Here is a 24,731-nt window from a genome sequence, read left to right on the forward strand (position 1 = left end):
AAGAGCCTGAGTTTTATATTTTACAGATCCTGCCCCCAGCAAAAGACTGTTTTGACTCTCACAGACATCCTGTTTAGGGGAAAAAGAAAAAATACAGGGAAGGGAATCATTGGCTCAGCTCCAGTCAGGTGCCCGCCCCTGGACCAATCAGCAGTGGGCAGGGGAATTAGTTCACCTGAGACCCTGTAATAGTCCTAAAGAAGTTGGGCCGATGGTGGTTGCAGAAGGCGCTCCCAAGAGAACTGCTAGACAGACAGCCCTGTGGATGGCCACACTGAGTGAGTGGGGGTGAGGGTGAGAATTGAGGGTGGGTTATGTCTGAGGAAACCGGAATCCGTGTACAGGGAGTTTTCTAACAAATTCTAAAAGGGTTCGAGTGTCAGAAAGACCACAAATAGGCACCTCCCTTTCTCATCTCCTTCTATCCTTCATGCACTCCAATGGAAAACACTTTTTTATCAAATACAATCTGCCCTGATTTCCCCAAATCCTAGTGTTAATTAGTGTTAACATGATAATATGTCAAGTATGCTTTTGAGCAAAGGAATGATTTTTTAAAGCTATGCTGTTCTAGGGGTAAAGATTTGGACCCCATTATCCCTCCAGCTTCCTCAGCTCCTACTGCCCTCCCCTCACCTTGTTAACCTGGCTGTAGTCACACAGGCTTCCCTGCTGCTTCTTGAATATTCCAGGAACACCCTCACTTTGGGGCATCTGCATTTGCTATTAACCGCTATGAGAATTCTCCTTGCTCACATATCCACATGACTCACTGCCTCCCTGCATCAACTCTTTGCTCAGATATTACCTTCTCAATGAGGTCTCCCCTGACTACCCTGTTTAAAATTGCCACCCTCACCCCTACTCTTCATCCCTCATCTTTGAATGCTTTGCTGCTTAGAAATTTCTTCCACCAGATACTCTAAATCGTCTCTCTCAAGTTCAAAGTTCCACAGATCTCTAGGGTGGGGACAAAATACCACCAGTCTCTTCGCTAAAGCCTAGCAAGAGTGACCTTTGCTCCAGCTTTCAACAAGTTCCTCATCTCCATCTGAGACCACCTCAGCCTGGACTTCATTGTCCATGTCACTGTCAGCATTTTGGTCAAAGCCATTCGACAAGTCTCTAGGAATTTCCAAACTTCCCCCATCTTCCTGTCTTCTGAGCCCTTCAAGTCTCTAGAAAGTTCCATACTTTCCCACATTTTCGTGTCTTCTTCTGAGCCCTCCAAACTTGTCCAACTGCTGCCTGTTACCCAGTTCCAAAGTGTTTTCCACATTTTCAAGTATCTTCATAGCAATATCCCACTTTACTGGTACCTATTTACTGTATTAGTCCATTTTCATACTGCTATGAAGAAATAACCAAGAATGGGTAATTTATAAATAAAAAGAAGGTTAACAGACTCACAGTTCCCCATAGCTGGAGAGGCCTCACATTCATGGCAGAAGGTGAAGGAGGAGCAAAGGCACATCTTACATGGCAGCAGGCAAGAGAGTGTGTGCAGGGGAACTCCCCTTCATGAAACCATCAGATCTCATGAGACTTATTCACTATCACAACAACAGCACAGTAAAACCTACCCCCATGATTCACTTGCCTCCCACTGGGTCCCTTTCTTGACACGTGGGGATTATGGGAGCTACAGTTCAATATGAGATTTGGGTGGGGACAAAGCCAAACTATATCACCTTCATTTCCTTATTTGTTTTTTATTGTCTGCCCCTTCCACTAAACACAAGTCCCAGGAAGTCAGAGACCTTGGACTGTCTGGCTCACAGATGTATATCAGGACACTACATATTTGTTGAGAGGAAACACAATGCTGAAATTGTGTACACTGCCAGGGCCAGGGTGAGGGAGAAGCCCGCATTAGTGAGTAGCTACTCTGTGCCATGAACCTTCCCAATCACTTGCTAACAAGGTATTATAATCCTCATTGTAGGATGAGGACACAGAGCCCAGAGAGGTTGTAAGCTTCCCAAGGGCACATACCTAGTTAAGCAGTTGAACCAAGCTTAAAACCCACATCCACACCCAAAAGGGATGCTCCTTCCACTAAATTCCTTTAATGTTCACAATGTGGTCATAAAAGCCCTGCCATGAAAATAGCACAGGGAAAGAGGTTTAGGCAGCATCTCTGAAGAGAGAATGGCATATAATGATAGGTCTGCTGCCATCCTCCTTGTCTATTTTTTCCTCTTTTCTTCTTCAGGAGCAGAGTCATTATACTGAATGAAAGCTTTAGCGCAGTCCCACGTAGAAAACAGACAAAAGCAACATGGCTGTGATCCCACTGGAGATGGAAACCCCCGTTTGCTTTCTCCCTTGGTCCCTGTGACCAACCCTGAGGCACCACTGAGGATGCCCTGTTTGAAAACCACTGGATGGGAGGCAGATGTCATTGGGATTAAAAGTGCTGGTTGGTTCCATGGCTGTGTCCATCCCAGAGACCAACTCGAAGCATCCCTGTCCCTTTTCCTGGGGTGGTGAAAGAAGCTCGTGACCTTTCTGCAGCACACCAGAACTGCAGGGAAGCTGACATTCTAGGCTTCTGATTAAACATGGTAGGTTGAACATGTGTGTTTATGGGAGGCCCCCTTCCTAGACCCCACCTAAATGGCAATCGAAGGGTTTTTTTTAATATATGTAAGTATAAACCCATAGGACAAAGAGGATGGGAGAAAAGACAACCGTAAATAGATGCCAGCCAATTTTTGGAAGATGTAAAGTAGATGGACGAGTGGCAATCGACTTGGCAGAGTACACGAGGCTGAGAACTGAGGGCCTGCACTGAGGAAGCCAGCAAAGGCCAATAGACATCATCTGAGAACCCCCAGACAGGATCGGGAATTAGAGGCATAAGATACTGCTGAAGACAGGTTTGAGAGGTGGAGGTAAAACTAGGAGGAAGAGTTAAAAGTCTACAAAAGGAACTATTAGGCCCCCCACACATCCTCCCATGGCCAGAAGCAGCCATACAAATATCCCTCTTACAGACTCAGGACTTAGGGAGATCAGGCACAGCTGAGGGCATGGGTGAGGTGCTATGCAGAAAAACAGGGAGGTGAGGGAAATTCTACTTCCTGAGTAGTGGGACCCTCAGCCAGACTAATTTACCCCACCCACACCTGAGCAGAAGTTTGAGGGGATCCCTTCCTGGAGACTGACAAGCTCAAGATAAAAGATCCACAGATAATGACAGTCAGGAAGCCTTAAAAGGCCTAGTTAGGTCATCCTAGAGTGAAGTCCCTTGAGGAGTGCCCCCTCAACACAAGGAAGCCTTTAAGGACCTTTTACCCCTGAATGAGCCACCAAAGAGCCAAGCATTTGAGGGGACCCACTAAAAGGCAATGAACACAAATCAAACCAAAAAGAAACATTGAGGAAATAGACACATTGGCTAACAGCACAAGATATAGAGCCAGGCTGCTTGGGTTCAAATCCCAGCTGTAACACCATCTGTGTGACCTGTGTTACCTCTAAAATGAAAATAATAATATTATCTACATTTATAGGGCTGTTGGGAGGATTGAAGTGCGTTAATATTTATGAAGTGCTTAGAAAAGTGCCTGGATAATATTAGACACCATATAAGCCTTTTGATAAATAAAAAATAAATGAGGGAAGCAGGAGAAAACATCAAAACACGTGAATTAAAATTCTCAAGAGAGATAAGAGATGATACTGCATCCATAACCACAAGCATAGGATGCTATTAAAAAGGAAATTTCAGAGAAGAATAAATTAAATTTAAAATATGTGGCCGGGCGCTGTGGCTCAGGCCTGTAATACCAGCACTTTGGGAGGCCAAGGCGGGCGGATCACGAGGTCAGGAGATCAAGACCATCCTGGCGAACATGGTGAAATCCTGTCTCTACTGAAAATACAAAAAATTAGCCGGGCGTGGTGGTGGGCGCCTGTAGCCCCAGCTACTCGGGAGGCTGAGGCAGGAGAATGGCGTGAACCTGGAAGGCGGAGCTTGCAGTGAGCGGAGATCATGCCATTGCACTCCAGCCTGGGCAACAGAGCGAGACTCCATCTCAAATAAATAAATAAATAAACAAACAAATAAATTTAAAATATGATTGCAAACTTTTTTTAATCCATTGAAGGATTGGAACTGAGGACATCTCCCGAAAAGGTTAAACAAAAAGACAAACAGGTAGAAAGTGAGAGAAAAATAAGAAAATCAGAGGGTCCATCCAGGAAGCTATTCTAGAACATCCTATTACTAGCAGTTTTAGAGTAATAAAACCAAGAGAATGGGGAAGAGGACATTGTCAAAGGACTAATATAACAAAAATGCTCAACTGAACTACATGATTGTCCAGATGGAAAAAGCTCACCAACTCCTGTCTGCAATAGCGTTAAAAACAAAAAACCAGACCAAGACACATCCTGGTGAAATTCAGGCTAACAGAAATAAAGAAAAAAATCTTTAAAATTTCTGGAGAGAAAAATAGTCACATACCTGGGGTCCGGAATGAGAACGACCTAGGACTTCTCAACAGAAGCAGCCAAAGCAAAGTGACAATGGCAAAATGTTTTCCAGTTTCTGGAGGGGGACGCTTTCTTTTCTAAATAGAATTCTATATCCAGCAAACTACAAATGAAGTGTGAGAGTAGAATTTGGTTTCCCAAAAAATGTAGGCTTTTTCAGAAAGTTATTGGAGAATGAGAAGATAAATCAAGGATTGCATAAGATTCCAGAGACAAGGATCTGGCCTAAGAGAATTTCCTGATGAGGATGAAGAGAAGAACCAGGACGACAGTTGCACAGGAGGCCTAGAGAGCATTCCATCCAAACTGGAGCAGGAAGATGTTGGATCCACAAGGGATGGCCCTTGTGGGTCTGGCTGGCTGTCCTGAGAGGCATTTTACAGCTCTGCCATAGAGTCTGGGATTTCTAGTGATGGGTACTAGCAAGCCATACAAACCAACAAGGAAAAAGCAAGGTAAAACAAAACAAAATGGAAAAAAAAAACAGGAAAAACAAAATATTTATTTTGCAAGAAAGAGATCAAAAACATTATATACTGCAAGGCTGGGCTGTGCACAATATTTACAGAGTCATGGTTATGTAAAAGCTGGATACTGATTTAACCAAAATATCATATCACTATATTTGGAGGGTGAAAGGAAAGGCAGCATCGTGGAACACATCATCTAAGAAGCTTACATCCTCATCTTCTGTGATTAGGTAGGAATCGTGCAGATAATATAATATGATTGTAGATGATTCCTACATGGTAGAAATTGGGTAGACAGGATCTAAAATTTTTTAAAACCAAGAAATAACTCTCAAGCAGTTGACATTCATGGAAATATGAAAGTAAATACCAGAAGAAACAGCTGAAACAGTTGAGAGTTGTTGCTTCTGAGAAGTAGGACTCGGGGGTAGGAAGAGGTGGAGCAGGAAACTGCTGGTTTTCATTAGAAGCCTTGCAATACCACTTGATTTTTAAATTATGTACATATATTGCTTTGATAAAAATAATAATTAAATTTAAAATCATCATAAATTTTTAGCATAGCTGGAAGGCCTGAGCAGCTATCACGGGTAGCACGTTTCTTATCCCCCTTTACAAATGGGGCAGAACAAGCGTGGGTGGTGATGGTTGCTATGCTTTTTCCGACATCTCTGCTCCCAGGAAAACCTCTTGTCATGGTGCCAGGTCCTAAGGACCTCCCCAGAATGAGAGGAGCAGGCTCTGGCCTGAGTTCTGAGTGTCCAGGGCACAGGGACCTATAGCAGCCAGCTGAGATGTTAGGCTCACTCTCAGAGTGGGCCTCTGTGCTGGACACAGGGACTCCACAGGTGTCCGAGGACTCTAAAGAAATGATGCCATAAATCAGAAACACCACTGGAGGCAGGTATCCATTTAGCATGAGAAGCAGCCTGACTTTTTTCATTCTGGAAAGATGTGCGTAATGCACATGCTAAGTGTGATGCAGAAAATACATGTGTTCTAGTTAAAACTCCCAGCTGGTGCAAGGGTCTGAGGAAAACAGCTAGGAAGCAGATGAGACAGCCCCAACCTCAGACCTCATGTCCCCAATTTAGTAAATCTCAACTGCATACCTACTGTGTGCCAGGCACCTCAGTGATACAGATGAAGGGCCCAGTCCAGGTTTCCGAAGTTTATAATCTAGGGAATATCTGAAGGACTCGCCTTTTTTTAGATGGTAGATGGAAATTTATTCACCCAACAACTTTCATATAAAGTGTCCAAGGAGTGCCAAGCATTTGCAGTCTGTTTGGGGAATGTGTCAACTATTAAGTGTCACCAAGTGCTGTGATAGAAGATAGATTGAGAATCTAGAAGGAGATAGTCAGTTCCAGAAGGGAGGGGACAAGCGTATCTAAAGGAAGGCTTTAGAGAGAAGTTGACCTTTGGTTTTAGTCTCAGGCCTGTTTGCCAGGTTGCTGGGCAGCGTGTGGGAGTTAGAGGAAAATCTGAGGACCTGGAGAGCTGAGGTCCTGAGCAGAGGGAAGGGAATGAGGACCCGAGGCCAAGAACAGCCCAGAGTGTGCAAGGGCATCTGTATCTAAGGATGAGACCTGGGGTTGGAAAGATAGGTAGAGGCCAGATCACCAGGGGCCTATGTGTTCTGCAAAAATGTAGATATTCTCTTGGGAGTCCTGCTAAAGTGTAATCCTCTGACCAGCAGTATCAGCATCACCTGGGAGCTGGTTAGACGCATAGAATCTCTGCCTCCCCCCACCCCCAAGTCTGTGTTGCAGAAGGATCCTCCAGGAGATTCGTGTGCACATCCAGCTGTAAGAAGCTCTGATCCAGACCACTGTTCCCCACCATTTGGAAGAATGAGGATGTCTTCTTAACATCAAAATATTTCTCAGCCAGTATCCCACATGAAAGCTCTTGTGCTTTTTTAATTCATTGAGAGAATATTGTATAACAAAAAATTGCTATGAATCCAGTAATGCTTTGGATGATTTTGAATTCTATAATCACATCACAATCTACATACATGAGCCACTCAGCAATCTGGTTGTACCTAACTTCCACCATCAGTGTGTGTAAACAGAATTTTTACAAATGGAATCTTAATCATCCACCAACTTTCCCTATAATTTTAGACACTTTCTGATGGCATTTCAAGGGTGATAATCTCCTGAACACCAGTTACCCACCCAGAATCATCAGCCTTCTTATCAAGTAATTTATAATCTCTGAGACTGAATGCACTAGGAAAACTCATTATTTAAAGAATGCTTGAGATAAATCTTTTGGTAATGAGACTAGCGCCAACTCCACACGCGGTGCTTTCACAAATATATGTTTTGCAAATATTCTGTTTAGCATGAATGAAAGTGTAGCCACATTTCTCAGTTGCATAACCAAGACCTAACATTAACTATCTCCTTCCCCAACATGGACGCATCACCCCACAGTGTATAAGGTGCTTTCCCACATTCCAGCCACTGATCCTTATACACTCCTATGATGTAGACAGGGCAGTTCTAGTCATTTAACAGATTAACTCATTTTAAAATGCAGTAAGCGGCTGGGTGCGGTGGCTCATGACTATAATCCAGCACTTTGGGAGGCTGAGGCAGGTGGATCGCCTGAGGTCAGGAGTTCGAGACCAGCCTGGCCAACATGGAGAAACCCCGTCTCCACTAAAAATAACAAAAATAACAACAACAACAACAAAAAACCTAGCCGGGCATGGTGGTGCATGGCTGTAATCCCAGCTACTCGGGCAGTTGATGCAGGAGAGTCGCTTGAACCTGAGAGGCAGAGGTTGCAGTGAGCCAAGATCACGCCATTGCACTCCAGCCTGGGCAACAGAGCGAGACTGCATCTAAATATATATGTATTTTGTTTTTATATATTTTTTTGTTTATATATTTTTGTTTATATATATTTTGTGTATATATATATTTTGTGTGTGTGTGTATATACATATATATATATACTGTAAGCAGAGACATTGAGTGACTTTCCTACAACCTCATGGCTAAGAAGTAGTAGAATAGGATTTGAATCCACATCTTCTGATTTGGTCCTCCTTGGTTTTTTCCACGCAGAGCTAGTGTTCCTTAAAAATGAAAAATGAAAAAGAAAAAAGATTGCTTTGGGTAACACTCGGATCAACAAAGTATAACATGTTTTTGCTGCAGGACGTCATAGCGTCTTTAAAATACTAGTATGCTCCATGGCTTTGCAGGAGGGGCTGAAGTTTGCAGCCTTCGCCAAACTCTTGTGGACACTTGATAACATCTCCTGGATCACCAGCCATTGGTAAGAACACTGCTGCATCACGCTGCCACCCAGAACAGACATAATTGCAGCCCATCCCGCATGGGGACACAATGTTGATTTTTTTCTTCCTCCAGAAGCTTGCCTAGCTTCAAAATATCACCTGTGAGCAATCAAGCGTGAGCTTGCCCGTCTTTGTGCTGATTTTGGATCTTCTTAGCTAGAGATGCTGCCCTACAGTGCCTATCTGTCAGGGAAGGGTTGGAGAGGAAGGACAAGATACACATTGCCCAATTTTAGATAGGCAGCAATTTGTGGATTCTTTGTGCTGTCTTTAGAAAAATCAGCCTCTTCTGACTTGATGTGAGCTCTGAACAGCCACATCTATTTTTTTTAATCTATTTCGCAGGAGATTAAAATGAGATGCAGTGAGGTAAAGACATTTGCACATGGCCCTCAGCTCATAGAATTTTAGAGCTAAAAGTAACCTGAGAGATCAGCCCCTGCTTCATTTGAACAGAGGCAACTAAAGCTCAGAGGGGCAATTTAACGTGCCTGAGGTCACCCGGCAATTAAGTAGTGGGACTGAGAGTCAAACACAGGTCTCTGTGATTTCAGAGCCCGTGTTTTTCTTGATGCACTTCTCTGCCTCTCTTCCCTGGCCTTGGGCTTTCCCTGGATTTCTCTGGTGTGAGCAGGGGAGCAGGGTCTAAAATGACACCTCTGGTTGACTTCAAACAGCATCAGCATGCCCTTTCCACCAGGATCTCAAGGCTGGGGCTGCAACTCTGGTCCCTGTTACTGTCGCTGTCCCACACTCACTGAGCTTCTAAGATGAAAGAACAAAGGCTGCTGAGCCTACTGCAAATTAAACTCTTCTTCCCCATCCTTCCCTGTCCAGCTTGGAACTTTATCAGCTTGTCATCTGGCACCAATGCGGCTTCTAGCCCACTAACAAAAGGCAGGGGAGGGTGAGGAATCTAGAGACCTGGATCCCAGCCACTGCCCACCTGCCACTTGCCATGTGGCCCTTGGCCACTGTCTTCTCTGTGAGCTTCCATTTTTTCATCTGAAAGGTGAAAAGTTAGCTAAATCGTCAAGGGGTCTCCTGGCTCCAAAATTCTACACAGCCGTAAGTCATTGGCCCCAGGTCTGTTCTTTACTTTCTGTGAACTTTGGTTTCTTCATCTGAAAAATGAGCATGATGTAAAAAAATAAAATGAAATGTAATGAAATGGAGATATTGACACCTGCCTCAGGACAGCTGGGAGGAGCCAGCAGGATCAAGTCTGTGAAAACCCCGAAGCTTACCGTACATGTGCCAAGATTGTCGTTCGCCATGACCCAGAGGGGATGCAAAGCTCAGCAGCTCAGGGTCCCAGCCTGCAAAGCCCCAAAGGACCCAAACCAATGAAGAATGTGGTCAGTGATGCTAGAAAGGCACAAAGTATTTGAGCAAGGCCACATGGCAGGCGGCAAAAAGCACAGGCCTCAGAGCCCAGCAGACAAGGGTTGGATTCTGGATCTGCTTTGTGTGGCTAGGGACAGCTGACCTCTCCGAGCCTGTTTCCCTGTCTGTAAAATGGGGGCACCTACCTCTAAGGGTAACTGTGAGGTGTTAACGAAATGGTCAGCTGGCCTCTGACCTTGTCCCTGCCACTCTGGCCTCCTTGCTGTTCTTGAAGCACCCCAGTGTACACCTGTCCCAGAGCCTTGGCACTTGCTGTTCCCTCCACCTGGAACACTTTCTCCCGGATCATCCCATGGCTCATTGCTCACTTCATTCTGGTTACTACACAAACACCCTCACCTTGAACAGGCCTTTCCTGACTCCCAACCAAGCAAGACACACCTGCCCTGCCCTTCCTCTGCATCACTTTTCCTAGCACTTTCCATCCCCGGCCTGATGTTACACGTGTACCTGTTTGTTATCGTCCACCTCCCCCATCAGAACATGAGCTCCAGGAGGACAGAGACTTCACCATGCTGTTGGCTTCACTGTGCTGGATAGGGGTCTCCACAGGTGTCCGAGGACTCCGGAGAAATGATGCCATAAATCAGAAACACGCTTGGAAGCAGGTATCCATTTAGCAGCCAGAAGCAGCCTGACTTTTTTCATTCTGGGAAGATGTGCTTCATGCACATGCTAAGTGTGATGCAGAAAATAGACATGATTTAGTTAAAACTCCAAGCCAGCCAGGCAAGGGTCCAAGGCCGGTGGCACATGCTCACGGTAGGCATTCAATGCATAACTGTCCAGGGAGTGAGGGAACAAATGTGGACTGCTGTGAGGCTCCAGCTCTGGGTCTTGTCCTTAAGAGGGTCAGTTCTTCCTTTCTGCTTCTATGAACTCCAAAGCAGCATCTCAGGAAATTCTTTAGGGAAATAAGAAGAAATAAGAAAAATGTTCCTATATTTCAGAGAGAGTTTCTCTCTTTCTTGCTTTCTCTCTCTGGCACACCCATACACTAGTACACATCTGCATGCACACACACTTTATAGTCTCCTAGGGAATGCAGAGCAGTGCCACAGCAGGTGCTTGACAGTGGTAGCCAGAGATGCCACTGCTGGGTATAAGTGGCCCAGCTGCTGATGGGCCAAGCCCCTCCCCATGCCTGGGTGACACAGGGACACTCCAGGCCCATTTGTCTGATCATAGGTAGCAGTGAGGCCCAAAGGATGGGCCTTAATGAACAGGTCCCCAGGGATTAAGCCACATGATTAAATGAGCAGCAGAGACCAGAAAGATATCAGCCACCCAAGACAAGAATGCCAACCACGGCCCTTCAGGGGATGGTCCAGGCAGACTTTGCTGCCCCTGCCCAGCCCCCATGCACTTGTCAGCCTCTGGCCTGAAGTCCCTATACAGCTGCCCACTCACTGGGCTGCAGCAGGGGTTCTGAGCTGGCTCAGCAGGTTTCATGTGAACCCAGCTTGGCCACAAACACCCTGTGAGATCCACACAGATCCACCTGCCTTTCAGCACTTCGGTGGCACATCTGTAAAACAAGGAGGGTGGGATCCTGTGTCTCAGAGGTGAGTTGTGCACATTTGTTCACTTCGCCAAGCATTTTTGAGTTCCTACTGCATGCCAGGCACTGTGATTATAAACATAAAGGAACATTGACCCTGTCCCCAAGAGATCTCTCAGTCTTAACAGAGAGGGAGTTGGGATCAAGTGTGAACATGGTAAATACTAGACATTGGGGCACCGAATGGAGGGAAAATGTCGAGGAGGTGGTGAGTGCAAAGGTGGGTAGAGGGTAACCAAATGGAAGATGAGAGGAGGGGCCAGTCTACATGGAGGGACTAGCATGAGCAAAGAGGAACATAAAACAGCAACTGATCCGCTTGGATCTTGTAAAAAGCCAGAAATACTGAATTCATGATGATGATGGTGATGATGACACTGCAAAATTGTTGAGTTATTAAACTAAACTCTGTGCTAAGAACTTTCCATACAATGGCTCATTTAAGCCTCACAACAGCTCTATGAAGAACAATCCATTTTTATGTTCATACCCATTTTAAAAATGAGAAAAATTAGGCTCCAAGAGATTAAATAACTTGCTATAGTTCACAGAACTGAACTAGACTTCAACTTGCCTGATCCCGCAGCCCCAAGTATTTAATCAATTTGTCTAGGCTCTCTCTGGTTCTGATGCTCCAGGTACAAGAGGTCTGCATTTCTGCCCCTCTCAGAAAGTCCGACTCACTTGTCTGGGAAACAGGCACTCTATCTCTGGGGAGATCCTTAAAGAGGTGTGGAGTAGAAGGGGCGGAGCTAGGACTAGGGGACAAAATCTATAAGCAGGCAGTTTTCAACCAAAATAAGGGTGAACTTTCAAAACCATGGGCTGCCCCTGCAGGGAGTGAGGTCTCCATCCCTATGCACTTGCTCAAACCAAATGGCCGTCCTTCCCTTTGTGGTACCACAGAGGGGACTCCTGCTGTCTATCAGAAGTTAAGTGAGAGCCCATGGGAGATCCACCAGTCAGGACCCAAGCAGGGAAATCAACAGCACCCTCAAATTGAATACTAAAAGGAGAAATTAATCAAAGACTGTTAACAAAGGCATGGGCAAGGCTTGGGAAAGCAATACAGGAGGGTGCAGCATCCTGGTACTTGTAGCAGGGAGAGCCGTTACCACCCCTCGGAAAGAAGGAAAGAAGCTGGTGTCAAAACCCAGAGAGAGACACTATGAAGAGCTCTCCCTCCAGCCCCCAACCCGGAGCTGTGGCCTTCCAAAGTGACGTGCAGCTAACCCACAGTGACCCAGCAAGTGGAGTTGAGAGACTGGACACCCCAGCTTGACTCTCCTCTCTCCCTCCAGTTTCCTACCTGGCCCACCATTAACTGATCCCAAGCCAGAGGGCAACAGAGCCCATCAAGACAGTCTCTGCAAGTCAAACCCGTAGCACAGAGAGCAGGGTGGAGAAGCACTGGGAAGGAGGTGCAAACAGAAGCTATCCCATACCCACACAAGGCCCTTGCTGCACTGTGAGATGCCCCTTATATGGCTGGCCATTGTCCCACCCTCTCCTCTGAAGCTATCTGGGGAGCTAGGGTTCCCCCACTCAGCCACTGTTATAAAGTCATTTTTGTGCAAAGCAAGATTGCTTTGTATCAGCATGTTCACTCTCTGAGCTCTGAAAACTCCCCCTAGCTATTCAGATAAACTTTTCTTCCTACTTCTCTCCAGTGTTTATTTCCTTGGCATGTTTTCCGTAATTTGCCAAGATGAAAGATTTTAGCTTCTTTTATCGTGATGCACTTTCCCTGCCCCGTTATGCATTCTGCCTATTGCTCCTGCCTCCTCCTACAGGGTTCCCATATCCTTTCTGCATATTCAGAAAATGCACTTCCCTCCCTGGCCAGGTAGATCTCACCTTGTGCCACCTATGGCCAAGCTCTTGGAAAATGCTGGGAGACTGTGGCTTCTGCAGGCTGAACTCCATCTTACCACACTCCTCTTGGTTCAGCATTATCTTTCATGTTACACTGTCTGGGTTTCAGCTTGGTACCAATTAACAAGAACTCCCATGTACATACTGTCTACATACTATGTATGTAGTAGCTTTCCCTTTCTCTCTGCACTCTCTCTCTCTCTCTCTTTCTGTCCTTGAATCCTGGTGTTCATGATGTGTAAACAAATCATTCACTGTCTAGAGACCTACACTCTTTGAAGGAGCTTAACGCTGAATCACTTGCCAATAAGACAAATATGAGGATGTGAACAATTCTGTCCAGCACCAGTTTGAGATGCTACTATCAGGGCGGTCACGTGGGGCCCACAATCAGAAGGGCCACTCACTTGGTTGAATGCTCTTGAGATTGCTGTCTTGAAATTCTTTTATTTTTTAATAACAATGCTTACTTTTATAAATTTTTAACAACATTTTTTAACAAGGGGTCCTGCATTTTCATTTGGCACTGGGACCCACAAACTATGAGTGCAGTCCCAGTTATTGTTACTGTTATTGTTGCTGTGTTGTTGTTGTGTGTGCAGCCCCACCTGCATGCCAGCAGCTGAGCCCTCCTGAATTATGCGGTGCTGGTGTTTACCAGTGTCCTCCAGAACCTAGGCAGAATCACAGCTGACCAGATACAGCAGGGAACAGCAGACATAAGCAAGGGATACTTCCTCACTCATTTGTTCCATTCAACAAACATTTATTGAGCCCTGCTTTGTGCCAGCTACTGTGCTAGGGACATTAGGGGTGATTACAAAGAAAAAGATATCCCATGCCCTCAGCCCCCATTCAGAACTCCAGAGCTATGAATTATGGCATCTGCTGACACTAAATAAACCACACTCCTGGTGGAGTAGAAAGAGTGCCACATTAGAACTCAGGAGACCTGGCTTCTAGCCCCTGCTCTGCTCTTGACTTGCTGTCTGACCTTGGGCAAGTCACTTCCCTTCCCTGGACTAGATCACTGCCCAAATGTAGATGACCTCAGACCTATATCAGAATTTCTGGAAATGCAGATTCCTGCTCTCCACTCCAGAGTGATTGAATCAGAATTTCTGGGAGTGGATCCCAGGAAGCATCACCCAAGCCATCTAGGAGATTTTAACTTGCATTCTAGCTTGGGAACCTCCAAAGTGGATGGTGTGAAGTTGCCTTGGCTCTAACAGTCTACATTTGGTAACTTCAGCTCTCAAGTTGGGTCTTCAACTCAACACTGTGCCATGCCCAGGAAAGGGAAGAGAGTGAGGGCAGGGACTGCAGGGAGCTGCTCTTCACTACCAACCTGTAAAGCAATCTTTAAAAGGAAGCCAAGGGCAATTCTGATAAGAAATAGAAAGAAATGCATCTGTAGATGTACAAATAGGGCTTTGGGGAAAGCAGGGTAGAGGATCTGGAACTATGGTCGTGGTTTGACCATGAAGACACACTGATCTGCTGCTTGGAACCCTGCCCCAACTACCCAGGACTCCAGACAAGGGCCTCTCCAGAGCACCTGCTTAGGAAGGCAAGATGGCGGAGTTCTTGTCACCCCCCCCAGCTCTGGGAGGGCTGTAGTCTGCTCATAGCTGGATATTCTAGAACTGTGCTATCCAGCAATGTTTCCACTAACCACATGGGGCTATTTAAACTCAAGTTTTAATTAATTAACATTAAATAAAATGAAAAATTCAGTTCCTCAGTCACACAAGCCACCTTTCATAACTGGCGCCTACCATGTTGGGCAGCACCGGGAATAGCACGTTCCCATCTTTGCAGAAAGTTCCACTGGTCCACAGTGCTCTAAAGAGAGCAGAAACCTTACCTATCACCTGCTCCCACTCATGTCCATCCAGCCACTGGATGTTTTTAAAAACTGAGGCTACTTTAGGATTTTACTCTCGGCTGCAGCTACTGCTGCTTTCAGAATAAGCTAGCACCTCTTCCAAATCCGAACCCAGTTCAATTAGCCTTGGGCGGTTCTCACTAAGAGAGGCACACCAGGCCTGTCTGTTTTGCCCATTACTCATGGCATTTCTGACAGGAAGCCTTCATTTCTCATTTCTCCTGTAAACCACAGGTCCTCTCCTTTGAGCCTGTCTTACTGGCTGTAAGATTTCCTAAGCTTGGTTGTATACCAGGCACACACGGCTTCAGCTAGCTCTCGAAAACAAGTTCTGGCATCTCTCCTGTTCCCTCCCACGGCTCACTGAAGGAGCCTTCAGTTCCTCCCAGCAGGGGCATCCCTGTCATCCCAACAGCCCTCCACACTCACCCTTCTTCCCCATCTGAGTCTGTTTCTCAGGCTCCACACTCTCTCCTCAACCCCCGTCTTGGACAGACTTTTGAAAACACAGCCACTGAAAGATGACTATTCAACCCCCTCATTCCATCCAGTCCTCCCTTTCCTGAAGTCCTCCTCCCAGATCTAAAAATCTTCCTTGAGGCTCCACCTGAGGGCCAGGCCCTGGGTCAGGTGATGGAGCCCTGGACTGAATAAGATATGGTCTCCTCTCTTGAGGAATTCACCATCAATAGGAGAGATTGACACAAAGCCACAGGCTTCCAGGAGCATATGGATAGGAGTTTGGACAGGGTGATGCTGTACAGAAACCACAGAACAATGACTGTACTGGAGGGAAGTGGGATGTGTTTGTAGATTGCCTGGATTCTCTCCCACTCCATGAACCATATCCAAAAGGATTCCTGGCTGAGGGTCTCCTTGTCTAAATGATGAAAGCCCTGCCTACCCTTCCCTGGGGTCCTGTCTGCCTGCTAGCCCTTTCTTTCCACGTAGCCCCTGGCCTTGGAATTCTTGCCCTGCTCCAGACCCCTGCACCTACCTCAGTCAATAGCCCCCACACTTTCCATGGGTCATGCCTTTCCCATGGCTGGACCCAGCCCTTCCTTCCCAGCCACTCTCTTCTGTGCCAGCTTTAGTTTGTCCCCAAACCCTCCCCAAGCCACAGCCTGAGTGCTAACATGTCCTCCCCCTCTCCATCCCTGACCCCCAACCCCATCATTATCTTCTCTCCTTCCTGCATTTATCCATTCTCTCTCCATTTTTTTCTTTGAGAACATTCCTTGATTTGGACTCCAGGTTGGCCTTGTCCATTCATAAATGATTGAGGCTTGACCCATAAATCTCCCATTTATTCATTCGTTAGGCATCTCCTGAGTGCCTGGTGTATGCCTAGCCATGTGCAGGACCTTTGAGGTCCAGAGAGACAGCCCAGAACTTGGCCTCAGGATACTCCAGCCTGCTGGAGGAAACAGTTAAAGCCTCATCACGATGTGCTATGGCAGGGGCTCCAGCAGGCAGATGTGGAAGATACAACAGAGCAAGAGAAAGAGTTGCTTTGGGTGGGGATGGAGAGCTGAATCTTCAGTGACAAGTGGGAAGATGGTCAGGTGGACAAGGTAGAAAGACATTCTGGGCAGAAGGAGATGCATTTGTGCAGAGTGGGTACCAGTGATGCCCAATCCAGGCAGCCCCGCATGGTGCCTCGAGGCAGAGGCTACTCAGAACAAGGCTAGGGAAGGGGTGGGTAAGGAGCCTGGGGTCCTTGGAAACATGGGAGGGAGTTATACAGTTTACATTTGGAGAGCTCATTCTGTAGACTGTTTGGAGAAGATAAGACAGAGAGGGGATCTGGTAAAGGCTTATACAGTCCCATAAGTTCATTTTCCACTGATTGTGAGCACTAAACATTTAGGATGATGGCTCTGTACCACCCCCAACCTCCCACTGCCAAGGGCCATTTATTCTGCCAAAGGAAAAAAGGAGGGAAGTTTCTCTTCTACTTGGCCATTGCAGCCCCAAGGGGCAAACACCTTGGCATACAAGAAAGCCCCGCATTTTTATTTCCACTGCTGCATCATGTTTTCCTCCTCCTGATATCCTCACCTTCAGTTCGTGACCCAGAAGAAAAGTTAGTCAATAAAATAAAGGAGTTTGACTTATGTTATAATCTCATTCTATAGATTTGGCAACTGAGGCAAGGAGTTGACCTGGCAAACTGACCTGAATTTGTTTCCCCTTGCTGCTGCAAGAGATTACCACAAATTTAGTGGCTGAAAACAACACAAATTCGTTACCTTAAAATTCTGGAGGTCAGAAGTCCAAAATGGATTTCCCTAGGCTCAATAAAATCAAGGTTGTTGGCAGGGCTGTGTTCCTTTTGGCAGCTCTAGGGGAAAATTCATTCCCCTGCCTTTTCCTGCTTCTAGAAGCTACCTGCATCCCTAGGCTCATGGCTCCTTCCTCTGTCTTCAAAGCTAGAAGCATAGCATTTTTCCATTCTCTCTCTGACCTTGATCCTCCTGCCTCCCTTTCGTAGGAACCTCTGTGACTACATTGGGTCCTACTTGCATAATTTAGGATAGTCTCTCCGTCTCAAGAACTTTAACTCAATCACACCTGCAATGTCCCTTTTGCCATGTAAGGCAACCTAGTCACAGTTTCTGGAGGTGGGGACGTGGACACCTTTGGGGGCCATTTTTCTGCTTATCACAGGGTCTTTTCAGCATCCCTTTGAGCTTTTCAATCCCAGGACTCCATGAGCATCTGTTGTTACTGACCCGTGGCTCTGTCCATCTTTGTTCTTTCAGAGGAAACGACATTTGAAGCAGGAGTGAAAGTTCAGATCCACAGTCAGTCTGAGCCACCTTTCATCCAAGAGCTGGGCTTTGGGGTGGCTCCAGGGTTCCAGACCTTTGTGGCCACACAGGAGCAGAGGGTAAGTTCCCTGGGCTCCCAGGATTGATGGTCCTCAGCCTCCCCCGACCCCCTGCAGAGGCACAAGGAGGAGAAATGGAATTCCCACTCGGTCAAGGGCTTTACTGTGAAACTAGAGAAAGATGTTGGCTAACCTTCATCACCAGTTCTCCTGTACCACCTGTTGGTCCCTAAAATTGGGCATGAAGGAAACCCAGCTCATTTTTCTTTTCACCAAACTGGTTGGGTTTTTTCTTTTCCAGACCATTCTGTTACAGTTGACTTTTTGTACAAGTTAATTTAAAAAAAAAAAAATTTTTTTTTTTTTTTGGCCAGGGGATGCTAAGGAAAACTGCTAACCAGGGCTTGATATGTTTCGTCACTTGCGTTAATACAATTCAAAGCAGCCTACAAAAAGAAAAGGGGTGGAGGCGTCCCTCTCCCATCACAGAGTTTAAGTGGAGCGAGCCCTTGTTACATGGGCTCCTGCCTGCTCTCTTTGATATAGCACTGGGGAGGGGACCTCAGCTGGCCAGCTGGGACTGCTGCATCAATTCTGTCTGTGGGTGGAGGGAGGACAGGCACAGCCTCACGTCTGAAGCAAGTCTTACATCTCAAAAGGGAGACCTTCGCAAACTCTCAGTAGGGAGGCAGTCTCAAAGCAGGACTGCGGAGAGACACGGACTCCGTTTCTTTCTCTTATCTCCTGAATACTTGTTGCCTGGTTTTCCTAGAATAAAAGCTGGAGAGACAGTGACTGGGAGGGAATCCTAAACCAGATCATCTAAGACAAGTTTCTGGGGAAGACCTTAGGCATAGCTAAGTCAGTGAGTAGTGAAGGCACCCACTCTGGGGTGTGGGAAAGGGAGACTCAGGGAGAACCACGACGGAGGAGCAAGGAAAGACACATGCATGTAATAGATGAGCTCAGCTTGCTTTTAAAATTTGGCTCAAATGTCATCTTTCATCTGGTACTGATCACAGCTGTTTAGCCATTTTATAAAATGATATTCTGCATTAAAAACTGGTTGTAGGGCCGGGCACGGTGGTTCATGCCTGTAATCCCAGCACTTTGGGAGGCCAAGGCAGGAGAATTCCCTGAGCCCAGAAATTCAAGACCAGCCTGGGCAACATTATGAGACCTTATCTCTACCAAAAAAAAAAAAAAAAATTAGGCATGGTAGTGCATGCCTGTGATCCCAGCTACTTGGGCGGTTGGAGGTGGGAGGATCACTTGAGCTGACTGAACTGAGATTGCACCACTGCTCTCAAGCCTAGGAGATAGAGCTAGACCCTGTCTCAAAAAAAAAAATAAAAAACAAAAAAACAAAAAAAAAACACTGGTTGTAAATCTATACGTGAGCTACATTGTTTTTTACTCTCTGGGAAAGTGTTGATGGCATAGGCCTCACAAACTGTGCCCTATACACAATGCCTGGGCAGTTAATGAAGGCCAAGGTCAACCTTCACTGAAGCACATAGGGAATGGGATTGCAGCTTTGACGCAGGAGCAGGAGGTGCTGGAAGGTTAGCCTGGCCTCTATGAGATCCCAGAGACTGAGACAACTGATGCAAGCAGAAAAGGGGGTATCCTTTACACATGCACACGTATGTTTATTGCGGCATTATTCACAATAGCAAAGACTTGGAACCAACCCAAATGTCCAACAATGATAGACTGCATTAAGAAAATGTGGCACATATACACCATGGAATACTATGCAGCCACAAAAAATGATGAGTTCATGTCCTTTGTAGGGACATGGATGAAATTGGAAATCATCATTCTCAGTAAACTATCGCAAGAACAAAAAACCAAACACCGCATATTCTCACTCATAGGTGGGAATTGAACAATGAGATCACATGGACACAGGAAGGGGAATATCACACTCTGGGGACTGTGGTGGGTTGGGGGGAGGGGGGAGGGATAGCATTGGGAGATATACCTAATGCTAGATGACGAGTTAGTGGGTGCAGCGCACCAGCATGGCACATGTATACATATGTAACTAACCTGCACAATGTGCACATGTACCGTAAAACTTAAAGTATAATAAAAAAAAAAAAAGAAAAGAAAAGGGAGTATCCAAGGGTATGCAAGGTAGAAACCAAATGGTGCAACCAGGAAAATATATCCTTGAGGACAAAGGAGGGCATGACGATGGGAGGGGCAAAGTTCAAGGCTAAGGATTTGAGAGTCAAGAAGAGTGAGAACAAGGATTATCCAGTAAAGACATGCAGATGGACAGGCAGCCTGGGTGAGCTGAGAGACTGAGCTACTAGCCTAGGTGAGCTCCTCAGTACTGTCAAAAGTAAACAAAGCTGGACATGGTGAGGGCAGATTTTAATCAATTATTTACTTTTGCAGTAGGGAAGAGGGTGCAGCATGAACTGAACTCAACCCCAATTCATAGAGAGGGCCTGGGTGTTTCAAAGAGAGAATGAGGGAGTGGGCAGAGGCAACAGCAAGGGCTTGAGCAGCAGAGTCAGAGAAGTAAAAAAATCATAAAAAACAGGAAGGGGCTTGGGTGCTGGTCCCTGTGAAAAGCGTCTGGGTTTGCAAACTGGTGCTTATTGAAGTTAGTTAGGCTCCTACCCTCCCACAGAGACGGGGGAGACAGGGGCCCTATATTCAGGTGTTGGCTGGAGCAAACAGTAAATTCTCTTGGCAGCCTCGAATTTTCTCAGGCAGGCACTTTAAGAGGGGATAGAGGTATTCTAGGGATATGACCTTGAGCTGTTAGAAACTATGACAGTGTTTGTTCAAGTCTTCATAGGCCAACTAAGGGTGAGGCTTAGAAGAGAAGAGGGCTCAGAAGAGCCTGGCTAGAGTTTGGTCAAGGAGAGAAAATCGGTCAGCACTCCCTTCTGTTGTATGAGTAAACCCACATCCCTTCAAAGAACCAGGAACAGGTTAGACTCATCAATATGTGTATAAATTCTGTGACTTTCTAAAAGTAAATTGTTAATTAGTTGTCCTTGGCAAATCTGACTTTGTGGCTTGTTGAATGTACCTACCCCTACTATGATGAATTACTTACTTGTGTTAACATCTCTTTGCTATCTACATTGTTATTAGCAGCAGAATAAGTGAACAACATTCCTTGGAATCCAGTGTGTAACTTCTCCCCACCGCTAGTAAAGGGTGGAGAGGAGGAAGTTCTCTGTAGGCTGCTATTTTTCATCAGCCTGAGAGATGTGCTTTTTCCTCCCCTAGCCCTGGCTGATCTTCCATTAGTAAGATGGAAGAAATTTCTGGGCTGGGTGGGAAGTCGGAGCTATGACTTCTAGGAAGCCTTAAGTTTCTCTTTCCCTTCCCAATATGAAACAGAAGGACTCCCTATGGTGAGTAGGATGAGGAAATAGAACATATTCCCAGCTTCGGAGGGCAAATTTGCTGTTAGCTTTGAAGTGTATTCTCAGAAAATCAGCCCCATTCATGTCTGTATTTTCATGATTATTATAACTAATAAGATATTTGTTAAACATTTCACAGTCTTCAAAGCATTTCCGCATCATCTCATTTCATCATTTCATTTATATTAATAGAGAAATACAAAAACACATCCCAGAGCTAAATCTAATAATACATTATATTTACATGTATATAAAAGAGCATATTCATAGGAAATAAGACTTGAAGGAAATCAGCCAAAATACCCACACTGGGGGAATTATGAATGATTTATTTTCTTCTGTGGGCTTTCCACCTCTTTCATGTTGTGGCTTTGTTCTATTTATTCATACAGCAAATATTTGCTGAATACCTACTATGAGTGAAGTGGTAGAGATACAGTGGTAAACAAAAGAGACGCAGTCTTTGCCCTCACAGAGCCTGTAGATTAGTGGTTTCTTTAACAAAGGCAAAAGTAATGTTAAGCCAAGTATATTTTGAGGATTTAGCCCCAGCTGTATGCTCTCATTCTGTGAGTATGCAAATCTATCCAGTTGATCCTGGTCCTCAAACACTTCATTTCATTGATTGTTAAGAGGCATATTTGTGTTCACATTTTAATATTTCTGAAATAAGGATTCGTTTTACAATCAATTAAGTCTTAAAATTACAATAAGCAGTGTTTGTTATTCTTTCTTGGTGATACATAAAATCATGGTGCATCTTATAGTATATGGTATATCCATAAAATGTGGCAGCTACATTGCTATCAAGCCAAGATTCTGCTGCTTTGGCTCAAAGTTTAAGGAAACTTTGCAGGAAGGCCATGGGGACAAGTCGTAGGAAGTAGAAAGCCCTTTCCTGGAAGGTTGGTGTGAATCATGCTAGGAAAATTGACTCCAGAGTAAGAGCCCTAAGAGGAACTAGTGACTTAAAGAAGTCCTACCATGAATCTTTGTATAAATGGGAAAGTCTTTTTGCATGGTGAAAATTATCTCACCCATGCATAATTACACACACACCATGCCTTTCCAAATGTTTTAAATTTTATTTTATTGTCCTAAAGAATACACTCTTGGGCTACAACCCAGTCCAAAGATTGCTTTCTTAACCTGCATTTGCCCTAAAAACAATTAAGTCAAGGTATGCCTTGGCTGCCTTCCTAGACAACCTTAAGAAGTGCCCTGGTTAACTCAGTTGCTGTAAAAGCCTCTGCACAATCCCAGGACCACCAGAGACAGGCAGCGGGATAATATGCTGGAAGCAGAAATAGAACCCTGGGAGGGGTAGAAGAATAACAACAGTTCCTATCAATGGAGCACATGCTACCTGCCAGGCATTATGCTGTAGGGACACTTGAGGCACATTATCTCATTTAATCTCCCACAACAACCCTGCAAGGGGGGTACTGATATCTCCACTTTGCAGATGACAAAACTGCGTGGTTGAGTAACTTGTTCAAGGTTGTGTAGCTAGGGGAGCAGCGGGGTTGGGCTTCAAGCCCGAATCTACCAGGTCCCCGCACCCATGCTCTTTCTGCTCTGCCACACTGCACAGTTGTAACTCAGGAAGACTCTCTGGAGAGAGCACACAGGGAGCTAATCCAGGGAGGGACTGGCTGGCAGGCTGGTCTTTTCCTACCATAAGCCCAAAGAAATAAGGCTACTCAGTACTGTGGAGAACAAATCAGCCTAGGAGTCCAGAGGTCTGGATTCTAGTCCTGCTGTGTCATGGGACTTTGGATAGGTCACTGCCCTCTCTGGGCCTCAGTTTTTCCATCTGTAAAATGAGAAGATTCCATGAGATGACTTCAAATGACCTCTAGCATTCACCACCTGGGAGTCCCTGCCCCTGCTCACTCAAGGACACAAGGATCACCAGGAAGTTTGGCTGACAGCAGTTCTGCACCCACTCCCTGCTCTGCCAGCTGGCATGGGATGCTTATAGGGTAAATTATGACAAGGATGTGAGATAAACTCTCTCCCCAGCTCTGGGAGGCAGAATCTGGGCTCCTGCTAGTGAGAAGCAGGAGCTGGGGTGGAGTAGCCTAAAACTCTAGGAGAGAGGCTCTGGCCACCCTCCTTGGTAGAACCCCTTCCTCAACCCACATCCACAGTGGTCACAGCACTACCCAACATAACACCCTTACATTCCAGGGCTTTCTGTAACTTACAAAAATCTAAACCCCTTAGAATGGCTCTGGAGTCCCTGCCTAGCCTGGCCACGGCTCACCTCTCCAACCTCCTCATCTGCCTGTGGTTGACTAGGATGGACCCTACATCCCAATGATGCAGAACCATCCACCAAACACCCCGTGCTCTTTGATGGCAGCCTCTGTGCATCTGCTCCCTCTGTTCCATCTGCCCTTCCTTGTTTCATCTACCTGGCAAAGGCCTATTCACACCTCCAGATACCACCCAAAGGTCATGGCCTTTAAGAAGACTTTGCTGTCTTATCCTGCCACCTTCCTAGGAATAGTTAGCTGCTCCATACAATATTTTGTACATTCATTTATTCCCTCAGCAAATATTCCCTGAGCACTGAATGTGCTGGAAAAGTTAAGATAAGCAGGACCTGGCCCCTGTCTTGGAGCACTCACAGAATGAAGTGGGGGATTTGGCATTTTTTGTCACACTCCCAAGGATACAACAGTCCCATGTAGGCTTACTTCATGTGGATCACTGCTCCTGACACCTACCTCTCCAGAACTGCCTTCTTTTGCCTCTCTCAGCCCTTGTCTCTTATAGTCTCGGAGCCCTCTGAGAGCAAGGATTGTGTCTTTTGGATTCTGTGGCCCCAGTGCCTTGCTTATAGATAAGATCCATAAATGTGAGTTGTTGGAAGTACAACTGGATAATCAATCCTATGTTATACTCTAATGCTCCCTGCTGCCTCCTCAACTCACCTCTGCCAACTGTCCCATTAAAAATCTGCCCTGAAAGCCCGTCTCCCTGAGGTTATGAAGCCGGGCTGTGATGGATGATATATTCATATCGTTTCTGGCTTAGACAAGCTAATCAAAGCAAAAGCTCATGAAAGGGGTCAGGGCTAGGGATATAGATCTGGAAGCCATCTGTGTAGATAAGAGTGGATGAACAGATAAGAGAGCCAGCACAGAATTCTGGAATTCGGGGAAAATTAAATGAGTGAGTAAATATATGTGAAACTGCAAAGCTGGGATATTCATGCTGTATGGGGACAGCACCAAGCTGTCTTCAACGTTGACATCACCAATCAGACTCTTTGCTCAAATCATGATTATTTATTTATTTATTTATTTATTTATTTATTTATTTATTTTTGGAGACAGAGTCTCACTCTGTCACCCAGGGTGGAGTGCAGTGGTGTGATCTCTGCTCACTGCAACCTCCACCTCCTGAGTTCAAGCAAATCTCGTGCCTCAGCCTCTGGAGTAGCTGGAATTACAGGCTTGTGTC

General features: G+C 45.7%; 1 protein-coding gene across 2 annotated transcripts in view; it reads left to right on the top strand.

Annotated features, from left to right (window-relative positions):
* The window catches only part of ASIC2 (acid sensing ion channel subunit 2), a 1,138,845-nt gene that overhangs the window by 1,043,857 nt on the left and 70,257 nt on the right, over positions 1 to 24,731 (top strand). For both annotated transcript variants that reach the window (XM_063706538.1, XM_055388502.2), the window contains exon 3: positions 17,792 to 17,919. In XM_063706538.1, coding sequence (XP_063562608.1) covers positions 17,792 to 17,919 — 128 coding nt within the window. The remainder of the gene's footprint in view (positions 1 to 17,791; positions 17,920 to 24,731) is intronic.

The sequence above is a fragment of the Gorilla gorilla genome, chromosome 4, assembly GCF_029281585.2.
Source record: "Gorilla gorilla gorilla isolate KB3781 chromosome 4, NHGRI_mGorGor1-v2.1_pri, whole genome shotgun sequence".
Taxonomy (NCBI): domain Eukaryota; kingdom Metazoa; phylum Chordata; class Mammalia; order Primates; family Hominidae; genus Gorilla; species Gorilla gorilla.